The sequence below is a fragment of the Athene noctua genome, chromosome 2 (assembly GCF_965140245.1).
Source record: "Athene noctua chromosome 2, bAthNoc1.hap1.1, whole genome shotgun sequence".
NCBI classification, from domain to species: domain Eukaryota; kingdom Metazoa; phylum Chordata; class Aves; order Strigiformes; family Strigidae; genus Athene; species Athene noctua.
Genome location: NC_134038.1, coordinates 106,163,069 through 106,184,986, shown reverse-complemented (window position 1 = coordinate 106,184,986; position 21,918 = coordinate 106,163,069). Strand labels below are relative to the sequence as shown.

At 40.6% G+C, this 21,918-nt stretch overlaps 1 protein-coding gene across 7 annotated transcripts in view; it reads left to right on the top strand.

Moving 5' to 3' along the window:
• TNS3 (tensin 3) overlaps positions 1 to 13,641 on the top strand; it is a 240,535-nt gene extending 226,894 nt beyond the window's left edge. For all 7 annotated transcript variants that reach the window (XM_074899804.1, XM_074899806.1, XM_074899803.1 and 4 more), the window contains 6 exons: positions 1,746 to 1,823; positions 3,529 to 3,606; positions 7,964 to 8,132; positions 9,127 to 9,195; positions 9,321 to 9,347; positions 10,343 to 13,641. In XM_074899804.1, the coding sequence (XP_074755905.1) occupies positions 1,746 to 1,823; positions 3,529 to 3,606; positions 7,964 to 8,132; positions 9,127 to 9,195; positions 9,321 to 9,347; positions 10,343 to 10,487 (566 nt within the window). In that variant the 3' untranslated portion in view covers positions 10,488 to 13,641. The remainder of the gene's footprint in view (positions 1 to 1,745; positions 1,824 to 3,528; positions 3,607 to 7,963; positions 8,133 to 9,126; positions 9,196 to 9,320; positions 9,348 to 10,342) is intronic.
• Positions 13,642 to 21,918: the final 8,277 nt, after the last annotated feature.

The following is a 21,918-nucleotide window of genomic DNA, read 5'->3' as shown; positions in this document are numbered from 1 at the left end:
CCTTTTCCCCACATCAGCATCTCTGCTTCCCCCCAGACTCCTCACCTTCACTGCAGGCAGTGCAGGAGGCAGTGGGGAGCATATGGTCATTACAGATCAGTTCCTCTCTGCTGCTCCATCCCTCTTTCACTTCTTCCCTGCTGAGGTGTGGGCCGCCATCCTTTGGGGAAAGCAAGTCTGCTCCACCATGCGCTCTTCATGGGTCACACTTCCTTCAGGAAACTTCCATCTGCTCCAGTGTGAGGTCCTCTATAGGCTGCAGGATGTCAGCTTGGGTGCCTGGAGCATCTTCCTCTCCTCTTCCTCCCCAGACCGTGGTGTTCCCTCTGCTGTGTCTCACCCTTTGTGTTCCCTTCTTGCTCTGTGTGGCCTTTTCTGCCCTATCTTAGATAGGCTTTCCCAGAGACATCCCACCCGTGGCTCTGTGGTGCTCTGCAGTGGGTTTGCTGGAGCTTGGAGCTGGCTGTGTCCAGCATGGGGCAGCCCCTGGCCTCTTCCCACAGAGGTCACCTTGCAGCCCTCCCACCTCCTGCTACCAGCCTTGTCACATACACCCAATACACCCATGAAAGGGTCATCTACCATAAAGTGAACAAGTATAAAATGAAAAATCCTCTTTGAAGTAAAGGTGGGTTGAATTTTGTCAGTGTTTGGCGTGAGACTTATTTCAAATCAGAATTTTTAGCCCAGGCCTACCTTGATCTTAAAGTACCTGTTTATGGCACATACGTAGCCTTATTAATTTTTGTTTGAGCATCTCCTAATCTTTCAGTGTATACAGCCTTAAACTCCTTCACGAAGTAGGTGGGCAGGCACTCACGCACTCACATGGATAAGACTAATAGTATCAATCAGTCTTTGTGTTTCTGTAAGATTCTTGCAGAATTGGGTTATCTTGCCATTTCAAATAAATTTTTGATGGGCTGTAAAAATGAGGTTTTTTGTTCAAGTGCGAATTTTCTCAAGCACGTGATTATAACGTTCAATGTTTGTTAGTAAATGGGATTGAAGGGATGGCTTTTTGTACAGACTGATCAATATTGCGTCTTCCTCTCACTCATAGTCTCACATGCTAATGTCAAGGATGACTAATGTTTAATTATTTTAATTAAGCCAAGTACAAATGATAAAAGTCACTTTGAATAGAAAAAAAACAATTTAATAGAGAATGCTACGTACATCACCGCTGCATTGAATGGAGGAATTTTTATTTAGACTATTTTTTATAATTCTAGAAGCACAAAATATAGGTGTGTGTAGACAGAGCACACTAGACAGTGGAGACTAAGTGGCTAAGAGGCAGAAATCCTTGCCTCATCACGTAGCATTGACCCCTCGTGCTCTTACCATCTTCATAAGATTTTGCTGTATTTAATGTAGCAGAAGTTAAAGAGCATTGAAAGGAATTTACTGAATTCCACATGTTACTGTTTGTCATTTTTGTGCTTTCTCCCTCTGAAGCAAAGCCATTTAGCTTAGGATAACCTAAGCAGTGTGTTTAAGCAGGAAAAGGGAGCATATGATTGTGATTAATGAGTTCAAGTACATCCAACTGGGACAGTGCTGGGAAACATGAATACACTAAAGTTGACTGAAGAAGGTCTTGGCTTAGATGCCAAGAGAATTTGTTTTAAGGGGGGAGGGGGGCCTTGATCTATAGAATACTTTAGAACCAGCATAACTGTTAAGCATTCTTGGTGTCTGCCAAGTTAACTGTGCATGTCTTGTTACTCTTCTGACCACAGGGAGTTTGACAGCTCTGGTGTATCAGCATTCCATCACTCCACTGGCATTGCCCTGTAAGCTCCTCATCCCAGACAGAGGTATGCTTGTTACAGTACAGAAGAGATATACACAGCCAAGCTCTGCTTCAAAGTGCCAGTGTCTGGAGGCAGGTGAACATGTCACAAGTCGAGATCTAAGTAAGAGTGCACAGGGAAGGAAGCTGTGTTTTAAAAGTGGTTTTTCAGTACTGCTGATGGCCCTTCTCCAAGCTGTAGTTGTGAGCAAGCTAGTACTCTGTGATTCCAGTCATAAACATAGATGCATCATGGTAATCCACACAGCAATCTAGCATGTAGGAAGACAAACTTACTTCTCGGACATGAAATTGTGCCCATGTATGGTTAGATGTAACCACTCATTCAGGTCTGAGTGGCAAAACAGCATTAGGGAAAGCAAGTAGGTAAGGAACAGAAGGTTTCCCTGAATGACATTGGCAGGAAGGAAGTAGCAACTTACACAGGTCCAAATACTATTTAAGTAAAGAATCAAAAAGCTGGTGTTGCATCACGGGAATGTAATTCTAATTTTGGTTATGGTGATTTCATAAACCACTGTAAGACAACAGCAAAACGTAGCTATGCTTGCCCCATAATTGAGATGTCTGTTACTCTCCCACTTGAAGTTAACACCAGATGTATTATTGAAATGTTAAAAATTCTTGTGGTTTTCTACTGAACTCTTTAAATCTTTGTTAAAGGCCGTATGTCAGTGTTCAAACATAGCATTTGAATTATGCAAATACATTAATGAAACTACTTTAGCACAAAACACACTATGGTAGATGTGACCAGAGATCTCTTTATATAGCAAGCCAGTGTGGTAGGTGAGCTTGTTCTCATTATCCTCCTCACCTGAAATGGAAAAGTCCTTCTGTTCTGGCAGAGATGTAGGACTGAAACATTTGCCTTGTCCTGAATAAACACACCACAGTGAAATTTTATTTTGGATTTATTTCTGAATCTGGTATGATCACGCATTTTAAGGTGATCATTGGTGGTTAATGATTCTGGACACAGTGCCTGGAGCATATGCATGACTATAAACATGTGAATAGTGTCATACACCGTATTACTGCCCTCTTCCTCATTTGAATGTATTCCAAGACAGCATGCACCATGTTAAACACAGCAGTAAGTGAAATCTTTTTACATGCATTTATATAATTAAAATAATTACCCGATGAACAGTTTGCTCACTAATTTTAACAGAAGACTGTCAGGTAAACATTCCACTGCTGTCTTAATAGTTCAGATGTTTGTTTTCTATGTTAAGTATGAAGAAAGAAGGATTATGTTGTCATTTTCTGAATCAAAATACAATTAATTGATTTAATCATAGAAACACAAAGTCTTTGTGCCTGAATTAGTGTAAATAAAATGAGATAATTAAAATTACACTATTTAAAAGATTTTGAGGTTGCGATGAGGGAATATAGCTATTTGTATTGTTTTAATGTGATGACCTGCGTGTTCCTGCAGCATATGCTGTGTACTTAATGTCTTTCACTGTCAGGAAGTAAAGGTCCAAGCATCTCTTGTGCAGTGCTGGGGGCAAAAAACATGATGCAGCACAAAAACCACATGAATGATTGTAGTTGTAGATACAAGATTGTTTCATGTTTCTGGCCAAGAGTTGTCCAGTAGATGAGATCACAGTTACAAAAGCTAAACTCATACTTGACCATGTGCATTGATTTGTCAGTTCAAGTCCAAACAAGACATGGACGCTGTTTTCTGTTTGCAGATCCCTTGGAGGAGATAGCAGAAACTTCTCCACAAACTGCTGCAAACTCGGCAGCGGAGCTTCTCAAACAGGGTGCAGGTCTGTTAAATTTTTTTCCTTGCATTTGACTGTCACCAAATTTTGTATTTTACAGGCTGGGAGAAGCTGAAGCTTAGACTGGACTGAAGGATGTTTAAAGGGAGCAGTTAAATTTAGAGTGCTATGTAGAAATGTAGAGGTCACTGTGAGGATATGTAGCAAGTTCTGTCTGGTTTTTGCAACCAGCTCCTAAGTTCTACAACCCTGTGTTTGCTTTCCAGTCATGTCTCACATGAGAATATGAGGTACACATAAGTTGGTTCAAGCACAGCAAATTTTAAGTGGTGACGTTGCTTTCATAACTGATGAACTCAGAAGATATTTTCAACCTGTGATTGCAGAGGTTCACGAACTATATCCGAGGTCTACAAAAGACAACTATGGAAAGTGTTCAGTAGAATTAAATTCTCAGCATAATGGAAAATGCTTACTGTCCCATCAATCTGGAAAAAAAAAAAACCAAAACATTACCTTGTGCTTCACTTGATGCTGAGTGATCACTTGTTAAGAAATGTCCAGTGTCTTTTCCACTGGATGTTGTTGTATGGATTCTCATGCATACTGCAGCACCTATTCTGGCAAGTTAAGTTGTCCTAACCTGAGCTTACTGCTGTGACAGAAGAACCCTGATAAGATTACCTCGGAATGATGTGATGCTGTGCACTGGTACTGTCTGTATTGCCTTCAAATAGAGGTGTTTCTGTGCCCTTGACCCAGAGACAACTAGTGAAATAGCCTGTCTGAAAAAGTGTAGTGGCGTCCAAATGCACCATTATTACTTTGTAGTCTTAAGACTGTCTTTAGCAGAAATGCAGCCACTGTGTTACTCCCCTGTGCCGTGGGCATGCCCAGGGGATCCTGTCCATGCTCTCCCACGGTCCCTGGCTTTCAGGCTGCTGTGAATTCTCCCCAGGATCTGTCTGTCCACCCATCTGGTCCCATTAGAGCAGGAGAATACACTACATTTGCCACTCTCCTTTGAGTTTAGCCTACCACTGGAGCCATAAGCAAATGTGTTGTGACCAAGCATGCTTTATAAGAATGCTGCCTCATTGCCCTCACCCATTTTAGTGTACTTCAGAAGGGGGTGATTGCCAGGTTGAGCAGTTCTGGAGAGACAAGAGTGTTAACTCCTTGCTTGTGCAGCAATCTGCTTTGATTTAAAAATTTGAAGTACCACTGTGAGTGCTGTAATCAAGCAGGAATGTGTGGCTGAGGCAATGGCAAGCCTTTGCAAGGCTGTGCCAGGAGTGAGCACGTGTTGGCCTTTCTGTCTGCCAGTGCTGGTGATGTCTGTTGTGGCCAACAGGGAGAAAAACAAGGAGAATGAATTTTTTGTAAAACTTTCTCTCTTGAAAACTCAGCAAAAGGGGCATGTGTTGTCTTTTGAGAAATGATGGTTTCTCCTTGCTCAGGCAGTGCTTTTCAAATAAAAAGAAATAATTGTTACTTCAGTTGAGGCAGTAGTCACATAACTCCTTAGAGGGGCTGTCACATCATGGATCATTTGGGGAACTTAGTACATTTGGGTTTTCCCTGTTACATTGTTGGTTTTGGTTTTTAACAAGGGTTTCAAACCAGAGTACATAAATTAACTAGGAGAGATTCCCAGAGGTTTTTTTGCCTTGATAGACCACATCCCACTGATCTTCCATGTTTCAGAAGTCTTTCTCCAGTCATGGAGACACTCAGGTTGTGGAGCTCAACACTGAAGTGCAGATCCAAAGTAAATTATTTTGACACTATCTGAGATTGTGTCAGCACCTGCAGTTTAGTCAAAGCAGATACACTTCTTCCCTGCCCTACTTTACCCTCCCACCATTCTCCTACTCCACAAGTTAAAAAAATGAAGATGCGTTTTCCTGGAATGATCATTTTTTATAGCTCTCTGATAAGTGGCTTTTGCCTAGAAGAGGCTTTGCTGTATTAACCCTCCCGTTCGGCAGCAAAATCTTTGGCCCCAAATAAAATCCAGTGCTTCATATCTTTTTTCCACTAATACAGTCGAGGAACTAAGCATTCTGAATAAAGCACATTCCCAGTCTAAAATCAGCAAGGGTTACTTGAAATGGCGTAGCTGTTGGTGGTAGAATGGACGTGACTACAAAATGCCACCTGTGGAAGGTGAGAGCAGCAATAGTGCAGGGCAGCTTCATTGCACAAAAGACACAGGTGTCTTCCATTTGTTTTAGCCTTGAGTATGGTTTCTGGGGGGTTGCTGTCATTCAGTGCTCCCATCAGACCATGCACAGTGTTCTTAAATGAGAAAACTTTCAGTCTTTCTCATTACCTTTCCTGTAATCTCCTTTTTAAACTGACATTTTTGCACTTTCCAACACTTTTGAAAAAGGTTCCATTTATTATTTTTCGTGTTACAGAAGCAAAGGAGTCTACTGTATTTGGTGACTGCTTTTGAACTATCACATTGAGGACAATCTAGGCAAAATGCTTGGCTATTTCATTTAGAGATAAAACCTGAACACAGTCTGTTGATGTCAGTTCAGTGTATGGCAGAAGAGGAATGGAAACCCTTCACCTGGGTCTCAGAAGTAGCGAGGAGTAAGACTGAAACAAGGCAAGCTTGCTGTGGTGGGAAAGGCTCACAGGATAATGGAGAGTTTTAAATCTGTACCAAACATACACAGTAATGATGTGAGGAGAGCTTATGGTTTGGAATGTTATTTACAATTTTGGATAGACATGAGAGAAAGCTGTTCAGTGAGGAAGGCCTCTTTGAACTTGCCGTTCATCATCTTAAATTCCTCTCTGCATGAATTGTATAGTAATTGATTCAAACAAAGTTTATTGAAACTATGACACCAATGCGCAAATATGTTGGGGAAATTTTACCCTTACTAATCACATAAATAAAATCTCTGGATCCCTTCTTTCACTGACAGAGTCCAGAGCTTGAAGTTATTGGGCTGATCATCATGCTAGAATGAAATTCAGGCTTACGCAGTTTTTAACTGCACAATTGCTTCGTTGTTTCGAAAGTGCCAGTGTCTAGCTGTGTATTTTATGTAGATAGTCATAGGAGAAAGCTTCAGTCAGTGTACAGAACAGCCATATGAAAAGAGAAGCTATTAGATTTAATTTAATCTTTGCTTTCCTAATAAGTTTGAAAGCCAAGCTAAACTGCTGAGCAAATTAAATGTATGGTAATTTGCATGTGTCAGCTGCCAGAGTTGTAAATTCTGTCCTGGATACCTACACAAATGTTTTTACCAAAACACAAAGTCTGTTGGTACCAGTGTTTAGCTTCGGATGTGTTTAATCGTTCCTGCATGTGCTGTAGAATAAGACTAAGAGGACTTTTCTGTTTCAAAAATGATCTTAATCTGCTTGTAAATTTGACTTTATGCCACAGTCCCAAAGTATTTTAAGCATGTGAATAATTCTATTCATGATACATGTTTTATATATATATATCATTAATATAGTGTTACATGGCACTGTTACCATGTAGTACTATGTAGTATTATACAGTACTATAGTACTACTACATAATGCTATATAATACTAGTATTTCTTTTCCTAGTGCTCACTGCAGATTTGATATGCGACCAGGTAAAAATGAATTTTTCAGTAGCCTTAGAAACCAATAAACTTTTATTTTATAGAGATACTTCAGAAGTTACTACTATGTCTAGAAGAGGAATAGGGCTTTTAAAAGTAAGTGCATGCTGAGCTAAAGAATAGACCTAAAAGTACCTAAGTCAGTAGTTTTTCTCAATGCAGAAGCAATTTTTTTTCCCTAAAATTGCTAAACATATAAAACACTATGGAATTAAAGACAAGTGAGCTTTGCAGCAACCCTCAATTCTTTATGAGGTGAAAATATTCTTGTCTTGCCAAAGAAGTGAATGCTTTCCTATATATATAGTTTAAATAACATTTGAAAGTGTAAAATGTGTGTATGCTGCAAAAAATTTGATTTTCTTACTGGCTGCTGTAATGGAACTTAAAAGCAAAATATCCCCATTCTTTCCCCTCGGGAATGCCTTTGTTGTAGCAGTACCTATAAGCGGCCTCTCTCTCTGCCTCTGTCTTGTATTTATTTAAATTTCAGGATTTGTGGGTAATGGATAAATACAGTCATTGGCTTAAATATAAAGGTACTAAAATGAAATGGACAGCAAAAGGCCTATGACCTCTAAAATTAAAGTCTCAAACTATGAAGTAACAGTGGGACGAGGTAAGGAACACTTAGAAGGTTTGGTAGTTTGCTGCCAGTCTTCCCTGTTTGCTTTACAAATGTGGAAAATTTACATTTTGTTTGGTTTTGTTCAGAAGGTACCTGTTTGTTTACTCTTGGGTAATGTCCTCTCAAAGTCTTTCCCCTCTTTCATTTCAGCCTGTAACGTGTGGTACCTGAATTCAGTGGAGATGGAATCTCTCACGGGCTACCAGGCAGTACAGAAAGCCTTGAGCCTGACACTGATGCAAGATCCTTCTCCTATCTCCACCGTTGTCCATTTCAAGGTGTCTGCGCAGGGAATCACATTGACAGATAATCAAAGAAAGTAAGCAAAAGTGGGATGGGAAGAGAATATCCAGCTGTGTCCCCAACAAGCATTGACTGCTGTTGATTTGATTTTCCTAGTTACATTCTGCAGTTGCTGCCTCAGAGGGTAGTAGGATTGTCTAAAGAATGACAGTGATAGTGTCAGCTATCTACAGTACTGGAGAATGAACATTTTAAGCTATGGACGTTACTTCTACATGGCAGTTTTTACCCCTGGAAGGTCACTTTGCTGTGGCATTTTTTGCATTGTTGTTATTTCTTATATAAAAGGAAAGTAATGGCTTTGTCAGCATTTGATATTCAGCCTATTCTGTGAAATATTTAACTTCACAATATCTTTCACCAGTATTCCTGAACAGAGTTGTCCTAAGCAGACACTGTGCATCTCCACTATTTGAAATAATGCTTTGGATAGCCTGTAAAATACTAAGATAAAAAGTTAATTTATATTTACTTTGTACTGAATGCTATTAAGGCTACCACAAAGTCTTTAGATCTGAAAACTAACAATAACAATGGAGGAACAACAGGAATTCATTATAGGTTTTTAAAAAAAAAAAGTGCCAGACTTCTTCATTCTGCAAGTGTTTATAGTAGATCAAGGACAAAACCTTAAATTATAATGCCTAGAGGTGCTTATATTTTGAAACCTAATATAATCAAGTTATTCCAAGTTCCAAGAAGTTGCATTTCCCACTGACACAGTATCTAAATGGTCAGCTTTTAGAAAAAATGCATTTCATGCTTCTATTTATTTTTCTTAGCTGGAGGCTCAGTTTTCTTTTGGTTCAAAAACTTGATGTTACTATTCTAAACATGTATTTATTTGGTTGGAGCAGTTCAGGTGGCTTTTAAAGTCATTCAGAGCAAAAAGAATGTAGCATCATTATTAAGTTTAGATTAAATATAATTTATTTTTCGGATCTGTTTATTGTTTAAAGTTTTAAGCATCTTAACTATTCCTAAAACTTGTTTTATTTCTTCCTATCCAGACTCTTTTTTCGGCGACATTATCCAGTCAACACTGTTATTTTCTGTGCTTTGGATCCACAGGACAGAAAGTAAGGGAGACAAGCAGTATTTCTAATATGTTTTTGTATTGTTGATCTACAAAAAAACTAACATAGGTTTCATTTCTATTTCTCCATGCCTTTTTTTTTTTGCCACTTACTTAATGAACAACAAGATGGATGAAAGATGGCCTTTCTGCAAAGTAAGTGGACACTTGTCTGAGTCTCTCTTAACTGAATGTTTTATTACAGTTACCGGTTTCTTAGTTCTCTAAATATCAGAGATGTAGAAGGGAAAGCAGCTGTTCAGAGACAAAAGTCTCTCTGCCCACTTTTAGACTTCATTTGCTTCATCTGCACCTCTGCAAGTCAGGGCCTAATTACGTGATGGTGGGATGTCTGCAGCCAGAGCTGGTGTGATTTATTTAGTTTGCAGGTCTGTGATTTGACTAAAGTTTCAGAAATGAAATCAGAGCCATTTGCTACTCAGTTTTGCGTTCCACTTGTCCAGCAAGTGTACTTGTCTGACTTTAAAGCTTTAAAAAAATAATCCCACACATGGCACATAGATGAAAACAATCCTAGTAATACTAGTGTGTGGCATAAATATAATTACCAGTGGATTGCAGAGTGTTTTCTGTTGAAGGCAAACATTGTTGTCCCCCTTCCACCAAAAGAAAAAAAAACCTAAACAGAGCTCAGGCACTGGTTTCTGGAAAGAAATAGAAATGAATGGCTTAAGTCCTATTTCCAGCACTCTGTCCACTGAGATGTGTGGCCCTCAAAACCTTTCTTGAGGCAATTCCTGACATGCCACATCATGCCATGCCATACCACACCACACCACCACCCTACCCCACCACACCCCCCAAGGTAGATAAGAGAATAGCAATATTAATCAGATTAAATACATCCCCAGGGTCAGCAGCATGTCTCTCACAGCAAACAGTACAGGATGCAATATAGACAGAGTAGAAGGAAGGGAATGGTTTCCTTTCCTGATTTTGGCCATCATGAGCCCCTCAGGACCTCCTTAGTTGGCTGGTGCATCTGTGCCACTGTTCAGCAGTCACACAGGACCTTGTCCATCAGAACACATGAGGTCTGATTTGTGCTTTTGATTTCTGCAGTATCTTTTTTGCTTTATCAAATGAGGCATTGGCTGCCCTCTAATATACTGTGATTGTTGCCCTTTCAGAGTATTTGGGTTCGTTGCCAGGAAGCAGGGCAGTGCCACGGACAACGTATGCCACCTATTTGCAGAGCATGATCCAGAGCAACCTGCCAGCGCCATTGTGAACTTTGTATCAAAGGTCATGATCGGATCCCAGAAGAAGATCTGATGCCTTTCCATCCTTGACTGGGAGCTCTTCACTGAAAGAAAGCACTGTGAGAGGGAGAAAGCCTATTCAGCAGCAATGTCTGAACCTTGTCATTCCCAAGAAGGAAAGCAGAGGACAGTCTATCTGCATTGTGTTTGCAAGAGTTCAGCCTCTTCTTTGAAGATTTCTCTGACTTAACAAAGCGTTATTTCTTTGTTTTTATATCAAAGGACAAAACAAAAGAAGCTGGGTGCCACCCAAACCCACGTAGCCCATACATGAATGAAGCATAAATGAAAAATTTTTCTCCTGAAGAGTTTGTAATATATTTTCACATGCTGTTTCTCATCATTTATTGGAGCGGAAATACTCACTAGGCTGTGCTGCTTTTTAGTGCAGAAAATGTTTTGTATAACCTCCACAAAGACACTTGCCATAGTTGCATCAAAGGTAGCTATAGGCCTTGTAAACATGCTCTTAAGAGAATGATGGTCTCAGGAAGACTATTTGCTCTTCCCTTCATCTTTATGTGATCAGTGATGGGAACTGAATGAAGAAAGGGGAAGATGTATGTGAAGAGAAGGTTTGTGCAAGTTGTTTTCTGATAAGAAAGGAGTGGCAGTGTGGAATATTCAGGGAGACTGCTCTGTATTTAGTGTTAAGAAGGCTGGGCTGTTTCAGTTTGAAAAATTTTAAATAGGGGAAAAGTGGCAGAACAAAAAGTTGTGGAAATCTATTCTGTAATTGGGGTTTTTTGTATTACTATTTTTTTATACAGAGAACTAAGCAGGGAAGATTCTGTGTTTTAATAATTACAGGATAAAAATGAGGGAAAAGCAAAGAAGAAAATTTTATAATTTATATATTTTTACCTGTGCCAGATTATTTATAGTAGATATCGGGTCTTGATTTGTCATATGGAAATTCTTAAACTAGACCACTGTTGAGCGTTGCCTCTTTAGCGGTGTTTTGTGTAAGTAAAAGTGTGTGTAGCCTGTGCCTTATTATAGACAAGACTCTCGTATTTTGACTTTTGTTTTACAGTGACAAGATACTTCCCATTTTCTGTCTCTGCAGTACTATTCTGGTGGTACTATTTGTTCCCCTACCTAATACATAATTATATTTGTGTATTCTTTTGGCCCCCTTTTTATTAGAGTATTGGGAATTTTTTTACTTTTTTTAATCTGTAGGAACTATTTTTGGTTTACAGGTTTTTTTAATAATTTCTTTAGTCAGGAAAACCAAAAGGGAATGGAATTTATTTTGTTACTGTTCCATTTTTTCAGAGCATTTATGTCATGATTTCTGCAACCATCACACTTGTACATATCTCTATATCTTTCTAAACACATGAGTATTTTAAATGCATAACAGAGTGCTAGTTAGCTTTACAGATAATTGATATAGTAAGTTACAGTGGAAACCGTCATGAGGATAGTAAGCAGCTGTGGTCTACTGTGAAATTCCCATTCACTCCAAAAAGACCAATACTAGACCCCCTTATCAGAACTGATGGTAATAAAGCAGCTTCAGTGTGACAGTGCTGAATGAAGTTTCATTGCCTCTGTTTCTTTGATGTGTGGCCATCAACATTATATTAATAACCTGAGGAGTAAAATGACATGCTGAATTCGGCATGCCGATGCACGAGGCACTGGATTAACTAGTAATTATACCCACTTGGAGGATTTAGTCCTTTTATCCGCTTTTACTAAATAATGGTTAAATGGAATGGGAAACTCTGGTTGGGCTGTATGGTAAGAAGGTTCCACCAATTTGAACTACGTTTGTCCTGTATAAATTTGGATCTGTTTTTGATTAACAGCTCTCTTCCTATTTTCTGAAGTATTAGGACCATGAAAACCTTACTCAGTGACCATAGCCAAAGTGTTAACAAATTATTTGTGTAATTGTGAACTTTGTATAAATAACTTTATACTTTTTAAAAGGAAGGGGGTGGGGAAGAGAAGAAGAGAGAATAAAGATTTGAAGTTTAATGTATTTGGACGAGGAAGTGGTGTATTACTAGCAGTGGGCATTGGATGTGTGCAGAAGGGTTAAGGAATCCAAAGCGTAGTAGCTACCGTTGAAGCAACAAAGGCAAGTGCCTCTGATTTGTACCAAATAATTCTGTTCTTCTGACACAGAGGTATCCTACTTAAACGGTGTTTATGTACCATCCAAAAAAGAATGCAGTTCTTACTTTTAGGAGCTTTGATCCTTTTGAAATGTGTGAGGACAAGTTTCCTTTTAATACTCTTTTGATGCACCAAGAACCCAGTTGCTTAATCTAATCAGCTAGTTGGAGCCCAGTGAATTTCTTCAGCTGACACGTCAATTAGATTTAAGTCTCAATTAGATTTAAATCTGATGTGTTGTGAGTATTGAAATGAGGAGGAATTTTTTACTATATTTTTTCACTTCTGTAGATGATACTTAAATTTTAGTGTGTCTTGTTGGACACCAAGTGTTGGCCTTTGGGCTGAAAATAAAGTGTCTTTTTTTCCCCTATGTATTATCATTTCCATTCAGGGCCTTATTTTTGTATTCCTTGTGCTTTCTCAAGGCCTGCTGAATTCAAGAGCATAAGGAATTGAACGCTGGGCACTCCTGGTGGGGTTTTCTGGGAGTTTAGCTCTACTTGGTAATTGGGGAAAAAAGAAGTTGCCCTGTTTCTAAGGGAGTTTTTCTATTATGCATTCCTTTGGATGGTATATTGCCACGTGCTTTTGCTTTTTAATTGATTAAAAAATGCACAAAGCAAAATATTTCATATGTACCATTGTGTAGTGGATGTAGAAAGATATTCACAAAACTTATGTTCATGGCAAATACAAGACTAAATAGTTAATACAGCACTTTGTTTCAAGGTTTTTGGTAGATGTGTATATGCAGTTTCATAACTAACGGCAGCAAGTTGACACATGTATTTAGCCAGACTCCTATTAACCTGCTTAGTAAATGTACTACTATAATCGTACAGTGTTAAACTACAAAAATGCTAAAAGCCATGTTTTTAATTAAATGGTTTCCATGTATCCAACAGTATCATTAAAAATTTAATGCTTCCTTCTTGGATTTACCTACTAGTGAAAATTTTTGCCTTTTTCTTGAAACTGTAAAGAAGCATCAAAAGGTCTCCATTATGTAAATGAATGTTCTATAAATTCTTTGTATAGTCATTTTCTTTGCTCTCCAGATATCGCCTCTATTCATATTATAATAAAATTATGAATGTGAAATTTCACAACACAATGTTACAGGGCAGTCTGTTTGGAAAGAAAGTTACCTTCTGGCATTCAAAACTAGCTAATGAGCAAAACCTTCTTTCTGTGCAGTAAGAGTAGGCTTCGTGCTGGAATGGGTTTAGTTTTGTTTCTGAAAGATTTCTTTCAAGAACTTCATATGAGTCTGTGTTAGTGGTTCAAGTCTAGTTAAAGCATATGATTTTTGTGGTTCATTTGTAGTTATAATGGCATAAAAGTGCCTTTTGCCTGCACTTCCTATTTCAGTGTATCAAGGAACAATGTATGGTGTCACCTTCTTAGAGGTCTGTACCCATTTAACTGTGCCTCCACAGTGACTGCATTGGAAAAACTTCCAGAGCAGCGTGCGGTGGTTTAGAAATCTAACCCCTAGCTAAAATGGCATTCTGAGTACAAAATCGGTGTGTCAGCCACACATTGGAGGTTGAGTTATGTACGTGCTTTATCAGGATTGTTTCTGAGACTGATAAACTCTAGTATGTCATGCTAATTCCTTTTCTGTGAGGTGTAGGCTGACAGGAATTTTTCATTCAGTGCATTTGACTGTCATTCATCACTATGGCCATCATGAGGTTTATGCATGGGTGTAACATGCGATACAGTTATTAATGAAATTATTAATCTTTTATTGCATTAAGTTATAAAGTGGAACAGATGACAAGGATGCAACGGTAAAATGGGTCTTCTGTGTCAGAGTCCAGTCTCCTGTTAAATTCTCATTCTTGAACTTGGATGTCATTGTGTGCGTGTGTGCTGCTATTGCTTCTCCTTGAAGGCTGCTCTGAGGTCTCTGCTCCACTGGATGAAAATCTGCTTTCAGTATTCATCCTAAATGTATTCACAGCTAGTTTATATGCAGTTGTTCTTATGCCAGCATTGTCTCTTAGCATGAATAACTTTTCTCCCTGATGTATTTATAGCAAGAGATTTGACCCCCTCCTTGTGTCCCTCGGTCTTCCTTTGGCAAGGCTAAACAAGTCAGCACTCAGCCCTTACATTTTTGTCTTTGAAAGGGTGCAGAGGCCTGTTCTTTTTTACTTTGTCAGTTAAATAATTTCTTTGAAGGGACCCTGAAGTGAATAGCCAGACTCTTTAAAAGGGTAACAAGCTGCTGCCATGTGATTTTTTTAAATATTTATATTAAAAAACTCTTGGAACAAAAAAAAAATTAGCCCACCAGATAAACTGCTCCACTGCTTTTGCTGTTGACACCTAGCACAAGGGTTACAATAGTGTAAACCCTCAGGCAATGTGCACAAAGGAAATTATGAGGGCAGATAGCTGAAGAAGTTCTCAAAAGCTTAGTCAGAAACAGGAAGCTTGCAGGAGACAGCAAGTGTGGCAAGTTACCAAGAGGGCAAAGGGGAGCTATTGGGGAATTTTAAGGATCTTGCTGAATAACTGAGAAGGGATTTGCATGACATGGCAAGAGATATCAAACCAGGACTATTCCCTTCCTTTAAAGACATTTAGTGTCTTGCATAAAGCACAAATGTTTGTTTGAATGTCAATGTTTTGATATTTGCAGAATCACAGAGTGGTTGAGGTTGGAAGGGACCTCTGGAAGTCATCTGGTCCAACTCTGTTCAGGCAGGCCCACTTAGAGCCAGTTGCCCAGGCCATGTCCGGATGGCTTTTATCTGTCTCCAGGTATGGAGACTCCACAATGTCCCTGGTCAACCTGTCCCAGTGCTTCACCCTCACAGTAAAAAGCATTTCCTGATGTTCAGAGGGAACCTCCCGTGTTCCAGTTTGTGCCCTTTGCCTCTGGCCCTGTCACTGGGCACCATGGAAAAGATCCTGGCTCCATCCTCTTTGCACCCTCCCTTCTGGTATTTATACACATTGATAAGATCTTCCTGATTTTCTCCAGGCTGAACAGTCCCAGCTCTCTCAGCCTTTCCTCAAGGGAGAGATGTTCCAGCCCCTTCATCATCTTTGTGGTCCTTCACTGGACTCTCTCCAGTATGTCCATGTCTCTGTTTTACTGGGGAGCCCAGAACAAGACACAGTACTCCAGGGGTGGCTTCACCAGTGCTGGGTAGAGAGCAAGGATCACCTCCGACCTGCTGACACTACTTGGTCTACCAAGATAATGGTAGTCTTCTTTGCCACAGGGGCACATAGCTGCTGCAAGTTCAACTTGGTGTCCACCAGGACTTCCAGGTCGTATTCTGCCATGCTGCTTTCAGGCTGAGTGGCCCCAGCATATACTGGTGTGGAGGTTGTTCCTCACCAGGTGTAGGGCTTTGCATTTCTCCTTGCTGAACTTCATTTCTCGAGCCTGTTGAGATTATGATGGATGTTAGAATGCTCCTCTGGGCTATCAGCCACTCCTTCCAGTTTTGTGTCCTCAGCAAACTTGCTGAGGGTACAGTCTACCCTATCATCCAGGTCATTGAGATGTTAAACAGGACTGGACCCAGTATGGATCCTTGGGGTAGATTGCTAGTTACCAGCCTCTGAGTAGACCTTGCATCTCTGATTAGCACCCTCAGGGCCCAGCCATTCAGGCAGTTTTCAGTCCACCTCCCTGCCTGCTATTCCAGCCCCTACAGCAACAGCTTGTCTATAGGGTGTTATGGGAGACGGTGTCAAAGGCCATACTGAAGTCCAGGAAAACAATACCCACTGCTTTCGCCTCATCTACCAAGCCAGTCGTTTCATCACAGAAGGTTATCAGGTTGATCAAGGATGACTCCCCCTGGTGATGAAGTCATGCTGACTCTACAAAGATGATCAGGGGGCTGGAGCACCTGCCCTGTGAGGACAGGCTGAGAGAGTTGGGGTTGTTCAGCCTGGAGAAGAGAAGGCTGTGGGGAGACCTTATAGCGGCCTTCCAGTACTTAAAGGGGGCTACAGGAGAGATGGGGAGGGACTCTTTATCAAGGAGTGTGGTCATAGGACAAGAGATAATGGTTTCTAACTGAAAGAGGGTAGATTTAGATTAGATATAAGGCAGAAATTCTTTACTGTGAGGGTGGTGAGACACTGGCACAGGTTGCCCAGAGAGGCTGTGGCTGCCCCCTCCCTGGCAGTGTTCAAGGCCAGGTTGGACGGGGCTTTGAGCAACCTGGGCTAGTGGAAGGTGTCCCTGACCATGGCAGGGGGGTTGGGACACGATGATCTTTAAGGTCCCTTCCAATGCAATCCATTCTATGATCTATGTTCCATGATCCACAAACAGCTGGCACTTTGCTCTGTAAGGATTTCTTCTTAGATATGCAATTTTGGTGGTGTTAATATGGAAACTGTTCCATGTTGCAGCCCACTGCTTGTGCCCTCCCAGCAATCTAAGTAGCCTTATAAAATGGATTCACCTCAAATTCCTCAAATCTTTTAAAAAACTAAGCCTTTAAAATCATTAAGTTACATTTTCATAATTGTAAAAATCTTCTAACATCTTTGACGAAGAGTTGTTTCAAGAGTTCTTGAAAAAGCAGAATTAGCTTTTCACATATCAATGACCTTTTTTCTGGTATTTTATGCATACTGACCTCAAACTTCTTTTTTAATCTACAGCTATTCATATCCTGCCTAGTTAAATCTGACTTTTGGCCTTTCTCCTGTTGCCACCTGTATTATATACAAGTTGTGATTTGTTTGTAGAACAGATGGCAGTTGTGAAAGAAAATACAGGAAAACAAGCTTAGATGAAATGCACTATGGATGGGAAATCAAAACGTGGGATGGAACTGGTCCAGGAAATTTGCGTGCTCATGTTTACTGCAGTAGAATAATCCAGCTGTAAAAACAAACAGGATGATGTTGATTTGTATATTGAAGTACTGTTTTCCGCCCTTTTCATTTTCAAGCTAATGTGAAACTCCCATTGAAGTGGATGATAGCTGTTTATACCTAGGACATGCAGCTGATGAGAGGAGGCCCTCAGACCTCAGCAGGAAGCTTTGCAGCACACAAACTTCTCCCTGCATATGAAAATAGTTAAAATGAATTCATGTAACTGAATGCTATAGCAAACTCCCAGCCATATTCTCATATATAAATGTTTTGGTCCAAGTGACAAAGAAAGATGACACTCCCCGAAAATAACTGTTAGATGAAATTATTGGTCTTGTGGGAGCACTGAAACAACTTTTGACCACTTTAGTCTCTTTCCATAGCAAGTGCCAGGCATTTGAAAGAGCACTTAGAAGTCTGTGAAGGATTTTTATGAGGAAATCTGGCTTAACATGTGTTAGTCTGTTTCCTCAGAAGGCAGTTAACCTAAAAAATACAAAAGGTGGTACTGATGGTATAGTGACAAACCAACAGTATATGGTATATACATGCACTGAGACTTGTGGATATGAATTTGTTCCTGTCAAATACATATTTCATCTCGCGTTGTCTAGTTAATTGGAAAACATCCAGATTTGATATTTTATTTGTTCTGGGTTATTTCTTGGAACCACCCATATCTGTTCTTCAGAAGTGGAACCCACATGGTTTGTATCTCTGCAATGGTAATATTTAGTCACATTTCATAATAACTCAATTTTTTAGAATAAGTCACTGAGCTCAGAATTTTGCTTGCTGTTACCTCCAATAAGTTTGTTAGATTTGGGATACCTTTTCATTCATGTCTGAACCTCAGTTCAGTTCACTGAGTGACATAGTCTGTGTATACATTTTCCTGTGTGCATAGTCACACAAAGGCCTTTTGTAAAGACTGCATTCTCAGTAAGGTTATCTAAGTGTATGTGCTTTTAGACTAAAGCAGTATGTTGCTGAGATGTCATAAGTAAGATTTTTAGAAAGCACTGGAGAGATAAAAATCCCATGTGAGTTTGAAATGGCTGGAATCACTAAAAGAAACTATATAAAGTGTCTCACAAGACTGTGATGATTCTGTTTTTAGTGGAGATGACTAATCATATATAAAACTGTAGATTCCTGCATGGAAAAATCCAGTCTCATGTTCATGTCTATAAACTAGACATGCTAGATATTGTTGGCAAATGCCTTGAGTGATGGGCCTGTAAACATTAATAGTATGTTAAATTTATTAACTGTTCTTGTGATTTCTGAGGTGGTAGTAAAGTTGTAGGGGTGTACATCTGAAAAATCAGGACCTTGACCTATCTTTACCCAAGCCTTCTATGTTTAATGGCAGTAGCTGAGGTTGTCTTAGTATCTCTGGAGCTGTTTGTATCTCTGTTCGTACATGTTGGGTAGATTCCAGAGCTGCTTAAGGATGATGGGATTTAACCAGGTTTTAAGTAGTCATGGTTTTAATACTCTCTGATTTCACTCATATAGTCCAAGTGAATGTGTGTATGTGTGTGCATGCTACTTGGCTTAGGAACAGGAGAAATAATTTATTAAAACTTTATTTCTGAAAAATTCAATTTGCCCAATATTTCCAGATACATTTCCAAGATATGCCCCAGAAAAATGGCTTTACCATTTTTTGCCCTTTCTGAGAACTGGCAGGATTCTCTGGTGGTTGGGGCTGGCTAAGAAGGGCTGTGCTGCAATGGGTGTTAGGCAGGAACACATGGGTTCCCTGACCCAGTTCAGGAGGACACTTAAATAAAGGCTGTTTCATGACTAAAAGGAAAAAGAGAAAAGAGAGACAAGGAACTTGGGCTTTCTGCCACAGTCATGTCAGACTAGAGGAAGTGTGGCATTAGAAAAGTTGTAGTTGTAATGCCACTGCATTGTGTCCATGATCAACACACCCTCCACATGTCTGCTCTTTCAGTTGAGGTCCAAGATTCTTCCAGATCCAGGCTCTGCATCAATATTGGATGCCCTGGCTGAGCACCCACCCCAGCCAATGGGTACAGAAACAGGAGTCTGGGCACCACCAGTGGCTCAAAGCTTCACCTGGGCTAGACAGCATCAGGGGAGGGGATACTGCTTGGTCTGCTCAAGGCTCACCCAAGTCCTGAGCATGGTGTTTTTAAACCAAGCTACAAACCAACAGTGTTAAGAAGTGTGTGGATTATGGGGCATTGTGCCCTTAAAGCCCTGTGGCGCTACCCACAAGGTCCTTTGGGCAGTGCTGAGAAAGAGCAACATACCTAGAGCTAGCAGTATGGTAGAGCTAGCAGTATGGTATGCTGTGGAAAAAACATGTAAACTTGAGCCTTGGAAAGAAGGAAGATACAGAACTAGGCACAGAGTTTTTGGAAAGTGGGCTGTGGTGAAAAGGGAGACTATGTGGGAATTTAACCTTTTTTTGTTTTAATACCACCAACATTGCAAATTCTTATTTCTACTCTAGTAAAAGAATGGGTAGCTTAAGACTTGCATTTGCCTTACATTTATGTTGACATAATAATAATATAAGAAAAAAATTGAAAATACTTTTGAAAATACAGTGGAAGATCTGGATATAAACAGGTAGGAAAGGAAAATACAAAAGCCTTTCACTGTTGACAAAAAATGCTGACCTTGAGAACTGCAAAATTACAAAGCCTCAAGAAATCAGGAGGATGTCACGGAAGTTGATCCGTATTGTTTGGCTTTATAAGTTTTTCAGGGTTAGAAACATGATTATTTTTAAAACTGATAGCTCAGGTTCTCGAGTAATTAGGCAACTCCAGGACACAAGACAAAGTGCCATGAGACCTTTGATAACATTATGACAGCCAGTAGCATTGTTTATAGGGCTGTTTACAGGGTACCTACACTGTATAATGGAACTTGGCGTGTATTTCTGCTTCACATCTCTGTAAACTCTGCCCTGGACCTGGGTGTGCCTGGAGAGTGTCCAGGAACACAGCTCTTTCAAGTTATCCCTGGGATTTCTGGTCATGTGAACAACGCATTCCCTGTCTGCATGCTCTTGTATCAAATATTTAGAATAAAAAAAAACAATAGAAGAAATCAATGTTTTTTTCTTCCTTATTGTCTCCTCCTGATCTGACCTCTGTCAGCTGGTGGGTGATCCAGCTCACAGTTGCACGGCCCCACAGAGGAGGGCACCTGAGCAACTCCTAGGGAGCCATGACTCTGGTTTTCTACTTCTCAGTGACTATTGGCAACGGATGCTGGAGCCATGGGAGGAGCACCAGCCACAGTGGGACATGCGAGGAGGGACACACATGGACAAGGAGGGGCTTGTCTGAGCAGGCTGTGTTGCCCAAGCAATGAACGAGCATATACATTTCCCAGTGAGCAGGTGAGTGGCAGCATGGAGACCACCTGGCAAAAAGGATTGTCCTCTGCTTCTCCTGAGCTTCTAGCACCTGGCAGAACCAGTGCAGCCGTGTAGGCAAAGCTCCTGTTCAAGCATCCAATCACCCAGGTTTCCAGCTGTGGGATGCGTGAAGGGATATTCCTAAAGGTGGAAAGTGCTTGCAAGCATGCCTGTGGGAGGTGTGACCAGATCAATGAACTGCTCTGCTTGGTGGCTCAGCTGCAGGAGAAGGTGGGCAGGCTGAGGAGAATTTGAGAGTCTGAAAGGGAGATTGATCAGTGGAGCTGCCCTCTGCCATCTCTGATGCATGCAAGCAAACTCAAGAGTGGCCAATACAGAAGCAGGTCCTGGACCTGCTTTGTGCCAGAAGGGAGGCAGTGTCACAATGGATAAGGAGGGCTGGAAGAAGGTCACAGCACTAAGCGGTAAGAGAATCCCCTCCTTACCCTCTAAGATATCCTTACAGAACAGGTATGAGGCCCTAGATACGGTAGATGAAGTGTATAATGAGAAAGAGGAAGAATCTGCACAAGTAGTTTTGCCAAGGTCAGAGAGACCAGTCCCTCGGAACAAAGCCTGCATTATAACCAGCACCAAGAAGAAACAACAGTCAGTTATGGTCATTGGCAATTCCCTCCTGTGCAGAATGGAAGCACACATTCGTAGACCAGACTCTCTTTTCAGAGGGGTTTGCTGCCTCCCTGGGGCCGAATTAGGGATGTTACCACAAGACTGAAGAGCCTAGTACAACCTTCAGATTACTAGCCATTCCTGCTCTTTCACGTGGGTACTAATGTAAGTCTGAGGCTGATCAAGAGAGATTTCAGAACCCTGGGAAGAATGCTAAAGAATTTGGGAACACAGGTAGTGTTTTCTTCAATCCTCTCAGTAGTGGAGGGAGACTTTGGGAGAAAGAAGGCGAGCCCAGGGTATCAAGACCTGGCTCCAGGACTGGTGCTTCCACCAAAACTTTGGGTTTTTAAACCATGGAGGATCCGTCAAGACACAAGGTATGCTGGGGCCTGACAGGATC